The 18,677-nt window shown below is 44.3% G+C and overlaps 1 protein-coding gene across 10 annotated transcripts in view; it reads left to right on the top strand.

Moving 5' to 3' along the window:
* The window catches only part of FAM171A1 (family with sequence similarity 171 member A1), a 168,657-nt gene extending 150,482 nt beyond the window's left edge, over positions 1–18,175 (top strand). For all 10 annotated transcript variants that reach the window (XM_081553601.1, XM_081553600.1, XM_081553595.1 and 7 more), the window contains 3 exons: positions 10,578–10,694; positions 14,355–14,469; positions 15,157–18,175. In XM_081553601.1, coding sequence (XP_081409727.1) covers positions 10,578–10,694; positions 14,355–14,469; positions 15,157–16,864 — 1,940 coding nt within the window. In that variant the 3' untranslated portion in view covers positions 16,865–18,175. The remainder of the gene's footprint in view (positions 1–10,577; positions 10,695–14,354; positions 14,470–15,156) is intronic.
* The last annotated feature ends 502 nt before the right edge of the window (positions 18,176–18,677 follow it).

The raw sequence follows: 18,677 nt of genomic DNA, 5'->3' as shown, positions 1-18,677 counted from the left end.
CCACTTTGTGGCCTCAGAGTATATAGATCAGTATGTTCCTCCTAAAAGAAAATGTCTTATGTTGTAGTCAACTCTTAATTACCACTTATAGAATACTTTGTGGATTATCTGTGGCAGGTGTGTATTCTCCCCACTACCTGGGATCCTCAGAACCTTTTTGCTTTGCTGTCCTTTGGCCTGGATTTGAAGCACTATATCTATTAATAATATACTTGTTCTGAGATCGGCCTGGGTGAAAAATAAAAAGGCAAAGCTGCCATCATTGATTTTAAAACCAAGTATTTTTTTAAGAATAGCTCTGTTTTCAGTGGTCTCCACTGAAATGAGGAATTAAGAGGTAAAATTCTTTTTGATAGGTCAGGATATTGCACTGGTTGTATAGCATTTGGCAGGAGTGTATAGAATACAGGCAGGCTGTAGCCCAGCAATTGAGACAACTTGGATGTAAACATTGGCTCCTCTGGATCTTGAGCAAGTTCATTATCCTCTTAGGGCCTCAATTTTCTCATCTATAAAATGGGAATAATAGTTATCATTCCCATCTCATAAAATTGTTGAGAATGGAGAGCCCTTACAGTGATGCGTAATACTGGGTAAAGTGTTCTATAAGTATTAATCATTATTATAATCATCATTGTTCTAATTCAGCCCATATTTAGTTTGTGCATTTTGTGTAAAGCATGATATAAGGGAAACGGACAAGGCGTACAAGTACAGTGAAGCCTTAGTATCTTTAAATTGAATACACAGGACTTTCCTGGTGGTCCAGTGGTTAAGAATCCACCTGCCAGTGCAAGAGACATGGGTTCGATCCGTGCATTACAACTTGCTGTTTCATATAAGCAGTTTGAAATACACCTAAATTGGAGGGGAAGAAATATAGGACCATTTGGGGAAAGAATATGTATATTTTTTTGTCTACTCATTCGCAGCTGAGCTTATTCATTAGTAAAATAGATAGGACCATAAACCAACATTTTTCATCACTGTTTTCATAGCAACCCTACGTTCTTTCTTAATCAGAAAGAAGCTGAAATTCAGCACAGGGAAGTACCTGGTACACATGTATGTTATCTTAGGAATGGGGAAGGGAAGATTCAAAACACAATTTCCTTCAGACTTTAAATCCTCTTCCTGTTCTAGAATATCAGATTTTGGTGCATTCCTGCTTCTATGCCAAGACTTAATGTGGCTTAACAGAATAATGGACTGGATCTGGGGATGCAGAACAACAATCCATTCCCAGATGTTTTGTTTGGCCCATACAGTTGATTTGGGGGCATTTATTTGTTTGTTTTGTTTTAATTTGCTGCCAACATTTAAATATTGAAAGATTTCCTGGGGAATTCTGTTCTTGGCTTCTCTTTTAAAAAACTGAACAATTCACTCATTACAGCAAATAGATAGTGAACATCTTCTTTGTGCCAGACTTTACTCTGTTCTAGGCTTTTGGTGGAAAAAAAATGCAGCCATGAAATTAAAAGATGCTTACTCCTTGGGAGAAAAGTTATGACCAACCTAGACAGCATATTAAAAAGCAGAGGCATTACTTTGCCAACAAGGGTCTGTCTAGTCAAGGCTATGGTTTTACCAGTAGTCATGTATAGATGTGAGAGTTGGACTATAAAGAAAGCTGAGCACTGAAGAATTGATGCTTTTGAACTGTGGTGTTGGAGAAGACTCTTGAGAGTCCCTTGGGCTGCAAGGAGATCCAACCAGTCCATCCTAAAGGAGATCAGTCCTGAATATTCTTTGGAAGGACTGATGCTGAAGCTGAAACTCCAATACTTGGGCCACCTGATACAAAGAACTGACTCATTTGAAAAGACCCTGATGCTGGGAAAGATTGAAAATGGGAGGAAAAGGGGACAACAGAGGTTGAGATGGTTGGATGGCATCACCAACCCAATGGACATGAGTTTGAATAAACTCCGGGAGTTAGTGATGGACAGGGAGGCCTGGCGTGCTGCAGTCCATGGGGTCGCAAAGAGTCCTACACAACTGAGTGACTGACCTGAACTGAACTGAATGACAAAACAAGTCAAGGAAGGCACCTGTAATTATGAACTTTTGGTTCTGAATGGAGGAGACAGACAATGAACTAGTTTACTTTATTGGCATAAAGTAAGTGCTGTAAGACAATTTAATTTAAGCAGGGTGATGTCAGGGAGAATGATTGGCTGGACAGAGGCTTTGGAGGAGTGCTATTTGAGCTGAGATGCCAAAGACACATAGGAACCTAACATGGGACTGTCTTGGTGGGCAAGAACATTCTGGGCAGAAAAAAATGGTCAACACAAAGGTCACCAGATTGGAACCAATTTGGCCACACCTACAGCAACCAGTTCACTCAGAGGCACTGAGCCTTCATGCACTGCAGCCTATGGAGTGAACTCAGATGTGTGTCAACTTCCAATCGGCCATCTGACAAGTGACTAGATTATTCATGAAATACATTAGAAATATTTCTAAAGTTGCTTCAAGTCCTGGCCACCCAGTTGACACATCCCAGCAACATTGTAGGAAATGGTTCTAGGGTTTTCTGAAAGAATCACCACACCCACAAAAGTGCAAATAATGTGGAACTTTGCTACTCAAAGAGTGATCCTTGGACAGGGAGTTTATTCAAACTCCAAAATCTCACGATTTGCTCCAGACCCACTGAATCAGAACCTGCATTTGAACAAGATCTCCACTATACTAAGCTCTTGAACAAAGCACTGGTTGAGAGCATCTTACCACATCTGTCCAAATGCTTGTCACCTCACTCTCTTCGGCCACCATTCGTTTTGAACGAGTCTTCCAATGCTGAAGATGAATGGTCATGCCTCCTAAATCCTGGACTGTGTACCTCACCCAGCCCCATCTGACATATAATTGCAAGATGAATGTTAGATTTAGTGGGTAATGAACAAAATTTCTCTCCATATGGGCTTAATTAGCCTCCACTCTGATACTACTTTCTGGGAATTTATATATACCTATTGTAAACTGAAAATTCTCTCATTAAATTTTATTAATGCTATTATGCATGCTAATACTTCTGGCTACCTATTTAAGGCATGCACTTTGTCTGCCCTCCCTGCCAGAAGCTTTACAGTTTCCCATAACTGCTGTCTCCTAAAATTTGTTTCAGTAAGCCTTGTGAGCACTCAGCTAAAGTTTAAAGGAGAAAAAAAAATCAGTTGCTTGGATCAAATTTATTTTTAAGAATCTATTCTTCAAAATTTGCCCTAAAAATACCCAGAGAACATGTTATAGCTGAATACAGATGCACTTCTTGTTTTAATTTCTGATCATTCATTATACCTGTGATTTTATGCTTTGAACAGAAGGTTGTTGGTTATAGTGAGTTGCTGTTAATTTTATTCTTCTTTAAACCAGTCCCCAAATGTACTTGCGTGAAGCTACAGGAATCCAACCATCTGTCTATGACTTTCACTCTTCAGTTCCATTGCTTTCAACTAGCATGGTTAGATAATTGACCACCAGGTAAATAAATACTTTGCAGTGTAATTGACAAAGAATGTATCCTCCTCACAGAGTTCATGGAAAAATAATTCCAAGAAAGGGAACATACTATTCAAAGGCATAGACTTTAATTTGGAAAAAAAAGAAGGCTGCTTCATAGTGTCATAAAAATAGGCAGTGTCGCTATTTCTGCTGTACCGATGAATGTGACTTAAGGGCTGGTGGACTTTTCTGGTTTTTCTGGGTGATCTCATCCCACTAAGGTTTTGTTAAAGTATGCGATAAAATAGACTCAGACTTTGACACTTCTAATTGTACAGCTGGTAGGAAAATGCAGTAGAGGTTATGGCTTAAGATAATGCAGATGGAAATCCTGGGAAGTAAGTCTATGCTGGTTTCTAGAGAAATGCAACATACTTGGAAGCAGGGGGGAGGGGGGGCTACGGTTATAAGTAGTAATAGTAATAAGCACTCACTCTGGACCTGAGCAGTATATCTCTCTTAAGAAGTCTGCCCTCAAACAAGCTAATGCCCACAATATCCATTATTCAGCAAAAGTCACTACAGCATAAGTGAGGAGATGGTCATTGGCCAAAACCAACAGCTGAAGGGCAGGACAGAAGAGGTTCCTACCATCCAAGTTCACGCATATGTCATGCATGTATGTGTTCTCACCTCTTGCCATGAATGTTTCCAAATAGTTCACAATGAACAGTTAAGTCATAGGAATAGAAACATTCTATTTCACAGTGAATATTCACCTTTAAATTCATAGAACTTTTTTGAGATGGATTTTCTGCATGGCTGTGACATTTCATCGCATCCCAGCTTATAGACCTAGTCAAACTCACTGCAGACTCTTTCACAAAAAAATGCATCAGTTAGACTATGTTAGGGGAATTCCCTGGCAGTCCAGTGGTTAAGATTGCACCTTCCAGTGCTGGAGGTGTGGGTTCAATCCCTGGTCTTGAAGCTAAGATCTCACATGCCTCACTGCAAAAAACCAAAGCATAAAACAATATTGTAACAAATTCAATACAGACTTAAAAAAACAAAGAATACATTAGCTGTGCGTGTTGGTAGAATCCTCAACTACAATTGCTTAAGTGATGAAGCGTTTATTGTTTATCTGACAAAGGAAGTGTGAAGCAGCCACCAGGAACTACCTGTCCCTAGCTGGACCCTCCTCAAGTGTCCACAGAGCTGGAATTCACACTAGGTGTTATCTTAGGAAGGGAAAATTGTCCATGCTGTCAGTTGGTCCTTGATCGTGCTGGACTTTCATCTGCCTGGTGTCCCAAGGTGTGACGTGGTCACAAGTCCCACTGTAAGAGTCTTTCTCTGTATATTGGCTGAGGTGCAGGATGCCAGCTTCAATGTGTCATCTGTTACAAGGGCAGGTTGTTCACTTACAGTTTCTTTTTCAAAACCAATAGTGCTATTGGTTTTGAAAACAGTCTTTTCTGCTTGTTACCAAATGCTGAGATGAGCTTGTGCAGCAGATAAAATAGAGGCATCCAGGCAGAATAAGTGGGCCAGTCAGGAAAAGCAAGGAAAATCAGAACCCTGTCAGTCATATTCTAATGAGACATTATGTTTGGAGCTCTTTTTTCACATTTTAGAGTTCTTCTCCCTTTGAATTGTCATTTGTTTAAAATTTGAACTCACTCTTCTTCATATTTTGCAAATAAAGGCTGGTTTCATTCTGGCTTGGTAACCAAGCAAGAAGGTGGCACCCCTGGTGATTGCTAAGAGATCCCATCAGATCTTATAAGCTAAACATAAGGTGTATCTTTCTGAGCCTATCAGTTACTGTGTGTAATCAGCATTGTGGTTCAGTGCAGCTTCCAAGTAAAGACCTCGTGGTGCTTTATACCCACAACAAACCTTGCCAGCTGTATAGGTAACTAAAGTCTTTCTCCTTGAAAGGATCTCTGAATCTTTCCCTTGTACAAGGTTTCACTCTAGAGAATTCAGACGAAAACTGATCTGCGAGTGTGTGTTGAAGAAACAAAGTAGTGAACTTGGATTCACAGTATCTCAGTTCCACGTCTGGATTTGTCCCTCTTGTGGCTGCCTGTGGACTTTACTCTAGATGCAGTTTTCATGTAGCAGGTTATCTGGTTCCCTGGTGGGGATCTGGGATCTGGGAGTTGGTGGTGGTTAGAGAGAAGAGCTGATAAAAGCCCATAGGAAGGACAGGGGAGGGAAGGAGAGGGAGAAAGTGGGAGAAGGAAGAAAAACACAGCCATGGTTGAACCTGTTTAGTATAAGAGCAAACAACTTTGTTCCACCGTAGGGACCTAAGGGCATCAATATTTAAGGACTAGCATCAGTTGACAATAACAATGACCCTGAATTACCATGAAAAAATCAAAATTATATTCTACTTTATGAGGCAGGAGTAAATGACACTTTTTAGAATTATAGAAAACTGCCTTTTCAAACTTTGGCAAATCTGACCCAAGTTCTATGGAAGAATAACTTCCAAACCGTGTTCAGGAGATGTCCTGGGGGTTGCAGGGTGGGGGAGTTCTTTCCATCTGTTTGCAGAGAAGCTTGTCTTTTATCTGTTTATCTGTTTTATATTAATTTCTTAATTGTCTTAATACAAAGATTCCATTAAAGAGAAAGAGATCAAATGCTTTAAAAACCATCTGGAAGCTGATGATCTAGAAATTTTAGTATCACAGGATTTCATTCCTCCAGTGATGCCAGAGAATGGCTTTCCCACCTTCACATACACACAGCCTCAGTAGTCGGCACAGCACAGGGCTCCGTCAGCACAGAGACACAAGCAGCCACCAGCTCGCCTGCTCCTGACACACCCACTTCACAGTCAGCCACCCTCCCTGGGCATGGCCGCATGCATGCAGGTGGCGACCTGGCTGGGCTGGTGCCGTGGGGCATAAGGAAGCATGGAGTCCTCCTGCGTGCACACCATCACCAGATGACCCACCTTGAGACCTGCCTGGATGACCCGCTCATGAAGAGGAGCCCGAGAGAGTCAGCAGGAAGCCCCATTATGCTGTTATGACCACAGGCGCTGCCCTTATGTCCGAACTACAGAGGAGACAAGCTTATGGACAGCCTTGAGGGCAACTGTGCTGAGCCAGGAGTGTCCATAGGCTGGCCCCACCCGGGAGGCAAGAGAACAAGCAAGAGACCTTGTGCTTGGAGTTTTCTAAGCAGGAGCAACCTGGATCTTCCCCTGATCTGTCTGAGCAGCGCTGAGGTGCCCACAGGGATGGGAAGTCCCTGCTCTTTGTACCCTGGCTGCAGGTCCGGCAGACATATAACCCACTCAACAAAAGAGACTCTGCGTAGGTCTGTTTGTCCTGCCTCCATTCCAGGCTCCCCATTCACGAGTACAAGAATCTCTTATGTGTGCAGTTCCTCAGGTGGGAAAACACCCTCATCCCACACCCTCATGATCTCAGTGATGAGAAGCATATGTCTCTGGTACACAATTCATTAATTATTGTGTTCCCTGCAGCCAATTTCCTCCCGCAAAACACAGAAAGCTTGGAAATAGTTTTTGCCAATAACAGCATGATTGTTGAATCCTAAAACGGCATCACCGTCTATTCACTGAACACGTGTACATTTTACAGAAAACTTAGTCCGAAATAAATGCCTCTTTCCCAGCTGGCTTTGTTCCCTCTGGTCGGAAAGAGGAGAATCCCAAGCTTAACTGCACTCCTGTAAGGAGATCTCTCCTGCCAACCACACCCAGTTTTGCACAGAAGGTCATCTGATATTATTTGGCAGGGGACGGGGTTGCACGTCTGGCTTTCACACTCAAATACCACCGTGTTCCCACGCCAGGAATATTTCTGGGTGCTGAGAAGACAGAAGGAATATAGGACTTGGGGTTAGCAGTTTAGGTGAGGTATGCTTCTGGAAAACAGATGATGTAGTAACATGTGCCCTGAGGTTGATGAGACCTGGAAGGCCACCACGTGCAAGAGGGACTCAGGATAAACAGGATGTGACTTGAATCCTGAAGGTGGGTAAGTTTTTGGAAGAGAGGAAAACCACATGAGGTTGGAACAGTGGAGGGCAAAGTCATGGACTCGGGTAAAAGTGTGTATTCAGAGGACCAACCTGGGAAGAACTAAGGGGGTGGAGGAGTGGGGGAGGGGCAGGTGGTCGGAACAGCTCTGACCTCACCTTTGTGCCTCCAAGGACAGGTCCTGGTGGCTTTTCATTGCTGATGGCACTGGGACCCCTGCCCAGCCCTCCCCAGGCTACCTCCCTATTGTCCCCGGCATCATGCATCAAGCTTGCCCGCTACACTCTCCATCCCTCTGTGCCTCTGTTCCTTCCTCTTTCTCTCTGCTCGCCCCCACCCTCCACCCCCACGTGAAGTCCTGCCTGTTCACCAGAGCCCACCTCATCCCCAGGTGGCATTCCTTCCTCACTGCGCTCCCAAAGCAGCTTGTGTTCTGCCTTTCTGGCTTTTCTGTCTCCCACCAGCATCACAGGCTAGGATGCCTGTTTGGTGTGTGTGTGTGTGTGTGTGTGTGTGTGTGTGTGTGTCCACTCACTAGGCTTGTTCCTAGTGTAACTGGGAGACGTTTTAAAGTACATTTCTAGGGAAAAAAAAAGGTCCTTTCCCAAGACTTCCTTGGTGGTCCAGTGGTTAAGACTCCACTCTCCCAGTGCAGGATCCCGGGGTTCCATCCCTGGTCGGGGAGCTGGATCCCTTATGCCACAACTAACAGATCCTGCATGCCACAACTAAGACCTGGCACAGCCAAATAAATATTAAAAATAAAGTCCATTTCCAGTTGATGCAGCTGTGTTGTACTGTAGAAAGCCAGGGCAGCATAGCCATCCAGGTAGGTGGCTTTCCCCTGAGTGATCAACAGGAATTAGGACTCTGAGCCCCCATCTCTTTTCCTCTGGGTCCTTTTAGCTTGACCTCGTATCCGCTCCACTTGAAGAGCAGTGACTCAAGAATCTAATCTGAGGGAAACTGCAAACCAAAGAATGCAGGCCGCTTCCTGGCTGATAGGAGATCCTGGAGGGGCCGCTCCTGTGGGAGAGCCTGTGGGAGTGGGGTGGGGTGTGTAAGTCATGAGCTAAACAGCCCGGGTTCCCCAGGGGAAAACCGGAAGCGGTGGCAAACAATCCATTCTCTGCCTTCAGGCAGACTTTCTGACTCAACACAGAACCCCTTTAGCTGCGTGTGTCACATGCCCTGGTTCCCATTTCCTCAGCAGCTCCTGGAGTGAGTGCGTGAAGCTGAGTGGCTGGACCGTCTCTGGCTTGATGCTCTTCAGCCAGTGCATCTTCATACTCACTTTATAGCTTCCAGCTTATTTTCTCGTCTAACTTGAAATCCTCCGGAGCCATGGTTCAGCCAGTTGCCTGGGGAGGTCGGACAATACAAAGCACCCACTGATGCTTGGCCTCCCCCATCTTCCTTCTTTGTTCAACTCCTGTCTTTGAGGAAGAGGAGGAAGAAGGGTGAGGAGGGAAGAGAAGAAGGGGGAAGAGGAGGGAGGAGGGGGGAAAGAGGAGGAGGAGGAAAGCTGGGGGGAGCAAGGAGGAGTAACGTGGGGAGAGGGAGGGAGGGAAAGGGATGGGAGGCATGCTGGGGCACCTTTCCACCCAATACATTTGAATGTTGCTATGGCAAATGATAGGCCCTAGAAACCCTGCCAAGTATTGTTTTTTTTTTTTTTCCTCGGAGGGGAAGAAAATCCACTCTCACCACCTTGTGCGTACATGCTCAGTCTCTTCAGCCGTGTCCAACTCTTTGCAACCCTATGGACTGTAGCCCACCAGGCTCCTCTGTCCGTGGGATTCTCCAGGCAAGAACACTGAAGTGGGTTGCCGTGCTTTTCTCCAGGGGATCTTCCCGACCCAGGGATGGAACCTGAGTCTCTTATGTCTCCTGCATTGGCAGGAGGGTTCTTTACCACTAGTGTCATCTGGGAAGCCCAGTGGTATGTGTGTATACCTAAGAAAGGCAGGGACTTGGAGACCGGAAGGTGGAATATTTGGTGCATAGCTGATGCATTTAGGCCTGGAGGGGACAGGAATCCACACATGGCCATTTCAGGGGATGGGTGATCAATCATAGGGGGAGTTCTGTGTAAGTGACCCATATGTCCAGACTGGTAGACCCAGTGGGTGTGCAAGGGCTGGTGGGGGCCCTAGCCAGCACTCTCCCTGGGAACCTTACAAAGTGAAAATGTTGTCAAATGCTGGCAAGTTCAGTAGGAGATGCAGCAGGGCAGAGTGGAGGAAATAGCACCAACCTTGAGAACAGACAGACAGACCTCCTCTGCCCCTGCTTTGCTTTGCTCTCTACCCCTGGGACGGCTCAGAAGAATTCCATGTCTCACCAGTCTCCAGTGTCTAAAAGGGGAAAATGAGTCCTCTTCTGTAGAGTCGCTGTGAAACTACTGATAACATGTATAAAGCATGTTGCTGTGACAAGCCAGCACACCGTAGGTGCTCACTAATGTGAAATACTCTTTAAAGTATTAACTGAAAGGCAGCACTGACCTGGACTCACTCGGTGTCCCTCAGCATCAGAGCCAACTGGAAGCTTCATAAAATACTCACCTGAGCCAGGCTTCTGGGTTAGAATTTGCAAAGATGGGACCAAAGAGTCTCTCTCTATATATTTTTAAACTTCCTGAAGCAACTCTGATCACACCAGTCTGCGATTCCAGATAGGAAATCCGTTTACTTGCTTGAGGATAAGGAATATAAACAGGACTGGAGTTTCCCCTCTTCTTTCCCCTCCCACCAACCCTTTCTATGCTGCCTTTATTCTGCTTCTAAATTCCAAAGGCTTCTGGAGGAGATGGGCCATGGTGACAGATGAGTAAACTCCAAAGGCTTCTGCTAAAATTATCTGTGTTTGGAACCAGGGACGTGTGATAAAGTGGCTGAGAGTAATGTAAGCAGGAAGGCAAGGAAAAACGCTTTCCTGAAAGCTAGATGCAGTTGCTCCACAAGAGTTGGACCCTTTGGCTCTCTGATGGGTTCTAAATGGGAAACTTCAGGCAATTTGTACCATGTGCTTAAGCCTTAACTAGGAGTTCCGCGTGTATCTGGCTGAAGTCTTTTTCCACATCCCACAGGAACGTGGCTGAAGAGCGGTCTTGGCCTCGTACACCAGGAAGGCAGTCAGCTGACGTGGACGTACATAGCCCCTCAGCTGGGATACTGGGTGGCTGCCATGTCTCCTCCCAACCCAGGTAACAGGATCCCTAACACCTGCACTGATGGCAACCAGTTTTTTTGAGGGTTCAGGCTACCTGTGCTTTTGAAAGTGACTTCAGCAGAGAGATCACATCTTTTTAAAATATGGTTGAATGTGTGAAAAGTCAAATGTTGAGAAGAAGGTATTTGGTGGGGGTGGGGGAGTTCTGGTTGGAAATGTCCCATCCGGGGTAAGAATGATGCAAAGAAAATAGTCTTGTCTGCAATCTGTTCTGCTCACACAGCTGCCATAGGGAATTCTTAATCTAAAGCCCACAGAAGTGGTTCAGACCTCCTCCCTAATTCCTGAAACAGCTGTGGCCTGGTGGAAGAAAGGACGTAGGAAAAGGCACTCACTAGAGGGACCAGCATCAAGTCACTGTTGAAGGCTTCCTGGGGCAAAAAACTTGACTGGGCATTTCTGAAAGGTTTAAAAGCAAACCTGTTGTTTTATGTCTAAAAGAATATTCCTCCATTCAGGATAGATGAATTAAATCATATTTTTCACTAAAATTTAATTTCACCAATATTTTCACTGAAAGTGTAAACTTATTTTTAAACCTGACCACCTTGATTTATCCCTATGAGTATTCTAGAATTGTTTTTTTTTTTTCAAAATAGTTACCTTAGGAGAAGTCTTTCTAGTGATGGCTTCCATTATTTCGAAATGCCTTGCCTTTAGACCCTCTCTCCCTTGGACTGCTATCATTAGTGAAACTCTTCATGGGTGGCCAGTCTTCATGCTCAAGGGTCCAAGGGTCCCTTTGATTTTTCTTAGACATATCTAAAACTCACCAACCGCCAAGATTGGTGAATGAAGTAAGTAGTTGAGCTAGGTCAAAATGCTGGGGATTTCCCTGGTGGTCTCGTGGTGAAGACTTCACCTTCCAATGCAGGGGTGCACGTCTGATCCCTGGTCAGGGAGCTAAAAGCCCACATCCCTCCAGGCCAAAAAGCCAAAGCATAGAACAGAAGCAGTATTGTAAAAAGTTCAATATCGACATTAAAAATGGTCTGCCTCAAAGAGACACAGATAAATAGAACAGTATTATGGACTCTATGGGAGAGGGCGAGGGCGGGATGGTATGGGAGAATGGCATTGAAGCATGTAAATTATCATATGTGAAACGAATCGCCAGGCCAGATTCAATGCATGATACAGGGCGCTCGGGGCTGGTGCACCGGGATGACCCGGAGGGATGGGATGGGGAGGGAGGTGGGAGGGAGGTTCTGGAAGGGGAACACATGTACACCCATGGTGGATTCATGTCAATGTATGGCAAAACAAATACAATATTGTAAAGTCAAAAAAATAAATAAAATAAAAATAGTCTGCCTCAAAAAAATAAAAATAAATTTTAAATCTTTATTTAAAAAGATGTGCTTGATTAAAAGCTGACCCTTGTCAATTAACCATGAAGGCAGTTCCAAAATGGAAGTAGAAAATATTTTATCAATGGAATTATCACTGGAATGAACACTTAGGCCTCCCAAAGTAACTAATTTGATAGAGGCCAACCCGAGATGGGAGTTAAAAAGTCTGTTACCTTTACTTTATAGTCCCACCCTGAGAAAATGTACACTTCACATCTAGGTTTTAAGAGTATTTGTTTCCCTTTACTGTATTGTTCTTGTAGCCATGTGGGCGTGAAGTGAGTACATAAATGTCCCAGTCTCCAAATCTGAAGTGTCTAGAATATGATTATGAATAAAGAAAGAAAGTCCTTAGAAACCAAAGTAGAGGCTACAAAGCCTGTGCGTTAAAGTTAAATTTTATTTTAGATCTATTTCCAAGAACCCTGGCAATGTGTTATGTAACAGAATAATAGGTACTTCTGTAAAGAAGAGAAAGACTACTAGATGTAGGTTGACCCAAGCTTGCTGAGGAGCAATGAAGGAAGAGACAAAAATCCATTAAAACACATATTGTATAAACCCTGGTGGCATTTAATGTAGAAATACATATACTGGTAATCCCATAGTCATCACTTTTACTAAAACAAATCACAGCCATGCTGTGCTTTCATGAACCCAAAACCAACAAGAAAATAATTAGAGTTTTCTCTTTCATTCTCTGGTTAAGAAGGAAATGAAGGAAATCTTCGTAGAGATTTCCATTTAGCAGAAGATAATTTGGTTGGCCAAAAAGTTCCAGGTTTTCCCATACCATCTTAGGGAAAACCCTCAAAGAACTTTTTGGCCAACTCAATAAAATAATAACATTGTAGGTACTTTGAAGGACCGAGCTTCCATTATTTGGAAATGATTTTTATGTGTATCTCAGATTTCTTGGTGACCCCTGCCAAGATATTACATATGTTTGTGGGGTTGCTCTGTGTTAAAAAAAAGAAAAATTGTTTCTCTGAACAATTAAGGCCGTAAACAGTTAAGGCCATTGTGGTCAGTAATTTTTCCAACTTTTGCGAATATTCACTTTCACCCCCATTGAAATGATTTATAATTGGGAGAGGATGATGTTGTCTTTTGAACTTAAGTAATGTCACTATTTTCAAAAATCAACAAGTCTCCTTGGGTTTATCTAGCTTAAGAGACTTACCTCCTAAAGATTTTAAAGAAATGTATCCCTTAAAATATCCAAAATCAATGAATAAATGGGTCTTTATGGTGTTTAATAATCACCAATAAATAAGCCTGATGTTATGTGTAATAACTGTATTCCTTCCTTCCCATCTTTTGGTGCGCTGTCAGCAAGTGCCCAAACATTATAATTTGGGGGAGCTTTTCGTTATTGCTGTCAATCCCTTGTTAGCAATGTTAAGGTAGATTCTTACTGCTATTGAACATAAGGAGTAAGTTAAACTACCTCTTGGGATTCTTCCCAAGGTAAATTAAAGAGAAAATAGGTTTAGTTCTGATCACCTTGTCTGTAAGTTCTGGAGAAGTCTGTGGCCACATCAGGTTAGCCATTTTGAAAAGATACTAGAAAGATGCTATTTTTTTTTAATGAGAGGCATTTTAGAAACACCTGATATCCCTATAATAGGCTGTAGATTTTTTTAAGTCATAGTAAATTTATTTCATACATTTCAACTGATTTGTTAAGGCCAAGGGCTCAGTATGTAGTAATCATTGCCCAGGGAAAGTATGAATAAAATTTCATGTTTTGATTTGTTTTTTCCTTCTGCAGTGTCATAAAATCCCCAGGTCTTCATGTCATGTCTCTGAGTGGATGAGCTCCACTCATGATATTATCATGTATCTAGTTTTCTTATATTCAAAGGTCATGTATTTAGAATGATGAACATGGACCAAATGCGGCTCTCTTCTTGACTAAGGAGGAACCATGGATGCTACATGTAGAATTTGAGTATTCACAGTGCTCTGGTGATGGTTTGGGTAATCCCTTTCCATTGAGGGGAATTATGGTGATGCTGCAGGCACAACATCTAAAGGGTGTTTGCATCTGGCCCCCGTTCCACACTCTAGCCACTAAGAATAAGAAAAAAGGGACTTCCCTGGCGAGCCAGTGGTTAAGACTTCACACTCTTACTGCCGATGGCCCGTGTTTGATCCCTAGTTGGGTAACTAAGATCCCACAGGACACATGGCCAAAAAAAAAGAAGAAGAAAAACATTATGCTCTCTTCTTAGTGAAAGGTGTTCACAAATCTTAAATGCCCTTTTCTGACCTTCCAGGTCCGGTTGTCACACAGGACATCACCACGTATCACACAGTCTTTCTTTTGGCCATCTTGGGAGGAATGGCTTTCATTCTTTTGGTTTTGCTGTGTCTCCTTTTATATTATTGCAGGTAAAGTTTTATCATTGGGGCTCTTTTTTTAACTTGGAATTTCTTGCACAAGTATTGATATCAAGGTCGTTTTCTGAGTTGAGGTCCCTTATTTCTCATAGAAATGTACCTAAGGGCCTTCCCTGGTGGTCCAGTGGGTAAGACTCTGAGTATCCAATGCAGATGGCACGGGTTCGGTCAGGTATCTAAGATCCCACATTGCCACATAGTGCGGCCAATAAATAAATATTTAAAAAAAAATTTTTGAGCAAGAACTGAATATCTGTCACATAAGTTGCAAACAGAGTGGGATATTACACTGTGTGTAATGTCTTTTAGAGAGGAGTCATAAAATAATAAGCTCAACGGTTGTCACAATTCCCTCAGAATAGTCCTAAGTGGTAATCAAGAGATGATATTCTCAAGGACAGAGCCAAACTTTTCTTATTGTGATGCCTCACCTGACTGACTTGCAAGAATGTTTATTGTTGACTCTGCTTTTGAATGAATAATGTGGATGTACTTGGGGTACAATCTGCAGATTTCAGCCCTCAGAATCAAAACAAGGCTGAGGGTATAGGGTGAGAAGGCTTCTGGCTGCTGATTAGTGTTGTCTTGTTTCTTCCTGTGGGAACTGAGAATTAGGTTTAGACTGGAACCCTCACTGTTCTGAGATTTTAATCTTGGGGTTTGTATCTTTGATCACAGGCGAAAGTGCTTGAAACCCCGGCAGCACCATAGAAAACTGCAACTTCCCGCCACCCTGGAGAGTTCCAAAAGGGATCAGTCAACTTCCATGTCACACATCAACCTGCTGTTTTCTCGTCGGGAATCAGAATTCCCCGGTCCACTCTCTGTCACCAGCCAGGGCCGCCCCCCGGATGCCCCGGGCTCAAAGGAGCTGATGAGTGGAGTCCATTTAGAGATGATGTCTTCCAACGGGGAGGTGGACATGCACACACCCATGCTGAAGCTCTCCTACAGCACTTCCCAGGAGTTCAGCTCCCGGGAGGAACTCCTTTCTCATAAGGAAGAGGACAAAAGCCAAATCTCCTTTGATAACCTAACACCGAGTGGGACATTGGGAAAAGACTACCATAAGTCGGTGGAGATCTTCCCTTTAAAGGCTAGGAAATCTATGGAAAGGGAAGGCTACGAGTCCCCTGGCAGCAGTGACTACAGGAGGAGTTACAACGCCATGCTCTCGCAGCCTTTATTCGAAAAGCAGGACAGAGACGCTCAGGCCTCCATGACCCACATTACCACAGGAAGTAAGCTCACCATTCAGGAACACATGTACCCCGCGCCTTCATCTCCGGAGAAAGACCAGCTGCTGGAGCGCAGACCTACTGAATGTATGATGTCGCGATCCGTGGACCACCTGGAAAGACCTACCTCTTTCCCGCGATCCGGCCAGCTGATCTGCTGTAGTTCCGTGGACCAGGTCAACGACAGCGTTTACAGGAAAGTATTACCCGCCTTGGTCATCCCGGCTCATTACATGAAACTCCCAGGGGACCATTCGTACGTGGGCCAGCCCCTGGTCGTCCCAGCCGACCCGCAGCTGGAGATCGAAAGGCTGCAGGCTGAGCTGTCCAGCCCGCACGCAGGGATCTTCCCACACCCCTCCGCGCAGATCCAAGCGCAGCCCCTCTCTTGCCAGGCCATCTCGCAGCAGCACCTGCAGGACACGGGCGCCCGGGAGTGGACCCCGCAGAGCGCATCCATGTCGGAGTCGCTCTCCATCCCAGCATCTCTGAATGACGCGGCCTTGGCTCAGATGAACAGCGAGGTCCAGCTCCTGACAGAAAAGGCGCTGCTGGAACTCGGGGGTGGGAAGCCCCTTCCCCATCCCCGGGCCTGGTTCGTCTCCCTAGACGGCCGGTCCAACGCGCACGTCAGACATTCCTACATCGATCTCCAAAGAGCAGGGAGGAACGGAAGCAATGATGCCAGTTTGGATTCTGGTGTGGATATGAATGAACCAAAATCCGCCCGGAAGGGAAGAGGAGACCCCTCGACTCTGCCGCAGAACCACCCACCCGTCCAGGAACATCCACAGAAGGAGTCGAGGGCCGCGGATAGCTCGGCCTACACGCAGCTCGTGTACCTGGAGGACATGGACCAGAGCGGCAGCGAGGGCGGCACCACAGCCGGGACGCCCGAGGACAGTGCCCTGCGGTGCCTGCTGGACGGCTCCAGCCGGAGGAGCGGCGGCCAGCTGCCCAGCCTGCAGGAGGAGACGACAAAGCGAACTTCCGACGTTGCCCCAGAGCCAGCCCCCAGTCCCGACCAGAGGCGATCCGCTCCGCAGGATGAGGAAGACGATGAGGATGACGACGACCAGGGCGAAGACAAGAAGAGCCCGTGGCAGAAACGGGAGGAGAGACCCTTGATGGCGTTCAACATCAAATGAGCGGTCCAGAGCCACCCAACCCAGGACCAGATCCAGTTGCCAAAAATTCTTTCTTAAGGAAGCTCTTACCTGTTTGTGGAGAAAGTCGAGCCACCTCTGCCCTGGGCAGTGGACTTTTTTCTGCAGTTACTCCGTTCGCTGTCTAAGTGTTAGAGAGGAAGTCAAGTTCTTACTCAGAAGAAAGGATGATGATACAGGATGCCTCGCCTCCAGGGAGAGGGCTGAACGTAGTGTCTGTCTGAATGTCGGTGTCGTTCCCCGTACTTGATGTGTCCACCCCGGAGGACACGGAAAAACCACACGTGATGTCCTGATGTCACTAGGTTCTGATGATAACCTCAGTTCTCCTCCAGATTCTGGGAACAGAAGAAACTCTTTTTGCATTGCTTGAATCCATTTTATCATGATAATGCTCCTGTGAAATTATTATTGAGAAATTAGCTTGGCACTTAGTGTCTGGAGGTATGCATTATCTCAAAGGAAAACTATGCATCGCTGCTTCGTGGTCTTACTTTGCTTAGGTTTTTGCTTTGGTTAGATTTCATTTCTGATTTGCTTTTTACAGACACACACACACACACACACACACACACACACACACACACACACAATTAGGTTGTAAGGATTAAATTCCTTCCTTGTCACCTGTTCTGCTTCTCGGTGGTTTATTTCGATATCACCTTTCAGGAACTTCTGAGTGTCACCTCTTAACATCCAAGCCTTTTAATGAAATAGTACTGAAGTTTTTAATCAGCTGCCAGTCCTTCAATTCTGGTCCCATTAACTCCAAGTGCCTTTTTTACAGTGACGACAGACAGTCCCTTACTTTGCTTTTTTTGTTTGTTTTTCTTAACTTCTTTGATTGAACTGCCTGGATTTTATAAAGTTATTAAACGATCCCCTTTTCTTTCAACTGCATGCTGCCAAGTGCCCATTTGTGCTCAGAATTCTCATTTCAGCTCAGTGTACTCTCTCGTTCTCACGTGTGACGTGGATTCTGTTTAGCTAAGCTAGCCTAGAGGACACTTTAGTGATCCCCTTCCCCACGCCACCCCTTTGACCACTAGGCACCATTATGGTTTTATTGGCTGTTTGTATATACGGTTACATATTAATTCTGAAATCCTATGGGCTGATCTTGCTCACCAAACACAGAGTATGGGCTGAGCAAGTAGACTGAATGTGACTATTAAACAAATCTTATGTACTATCCAAAAGTGCCAGAATGACTCTTCTGTGCATTCTCCTTAAAGAGCTGCTTGATTATCCAAAAATGAAAACTCAGAATAAACTCTGAAGAAAAAAAAAAAACCCTATCTTGTGGTCCTTTTCATTCATTCTGAGCCATTATTGGTTATAGAGTTGCCATTAAGATTTCTCTTTTCATTCCTTGTCAGTCCGAAAGGCCAGTTGTTGGACTTACATTCAAAGACTAACACATGGTGGGAAGAGATAAATTGGGAGATTGGGATTGACATATACACACTACTGAATATAAAATAGAAAACTGTAAGGACCTACTGTGTAGCACAGGGAGCTCTTCTCAATACTCTGGGGAAAGAATCTAAAACAATGGAGATATATATATAGATAGATATACAAAACTGATTCACTTTGCTGTACACCTGAATTATCACAACATTATAAATCAACTATATACCAATAAAAATTAAATAAAATAAACTAACTCATAAGACACCTAGGAATTGATGCAATGGTTAAATCCTAAAAACCAATCTTGCTGTTCAGTTTCAGTCAAGAAAACAAGGTAACATTTTATTGTGTTTCCGTACTTTACAAGAAACTGGTGTGC

Source organism: Giraffa tippelskirchi, chromosome 13 (assembly GCF_054371585.1).
Source record: "Giraffa tippelskirchi isolate mGirTip1 chromosome 13, T2T-mGirTip1v1.2.pri, whole genome shotgun sequence".
Classification (NCBI taxonomy): domain Eukaryota; kingdom Metazoa; phylum Chordata; class Mammalia; order Artiodactyla; family Giraffidae; genus Giraffa; species Giraffa tippelskirchi.
This window is presented reverse-complemented; position numbering and strand designations above follow the sequence as displayed.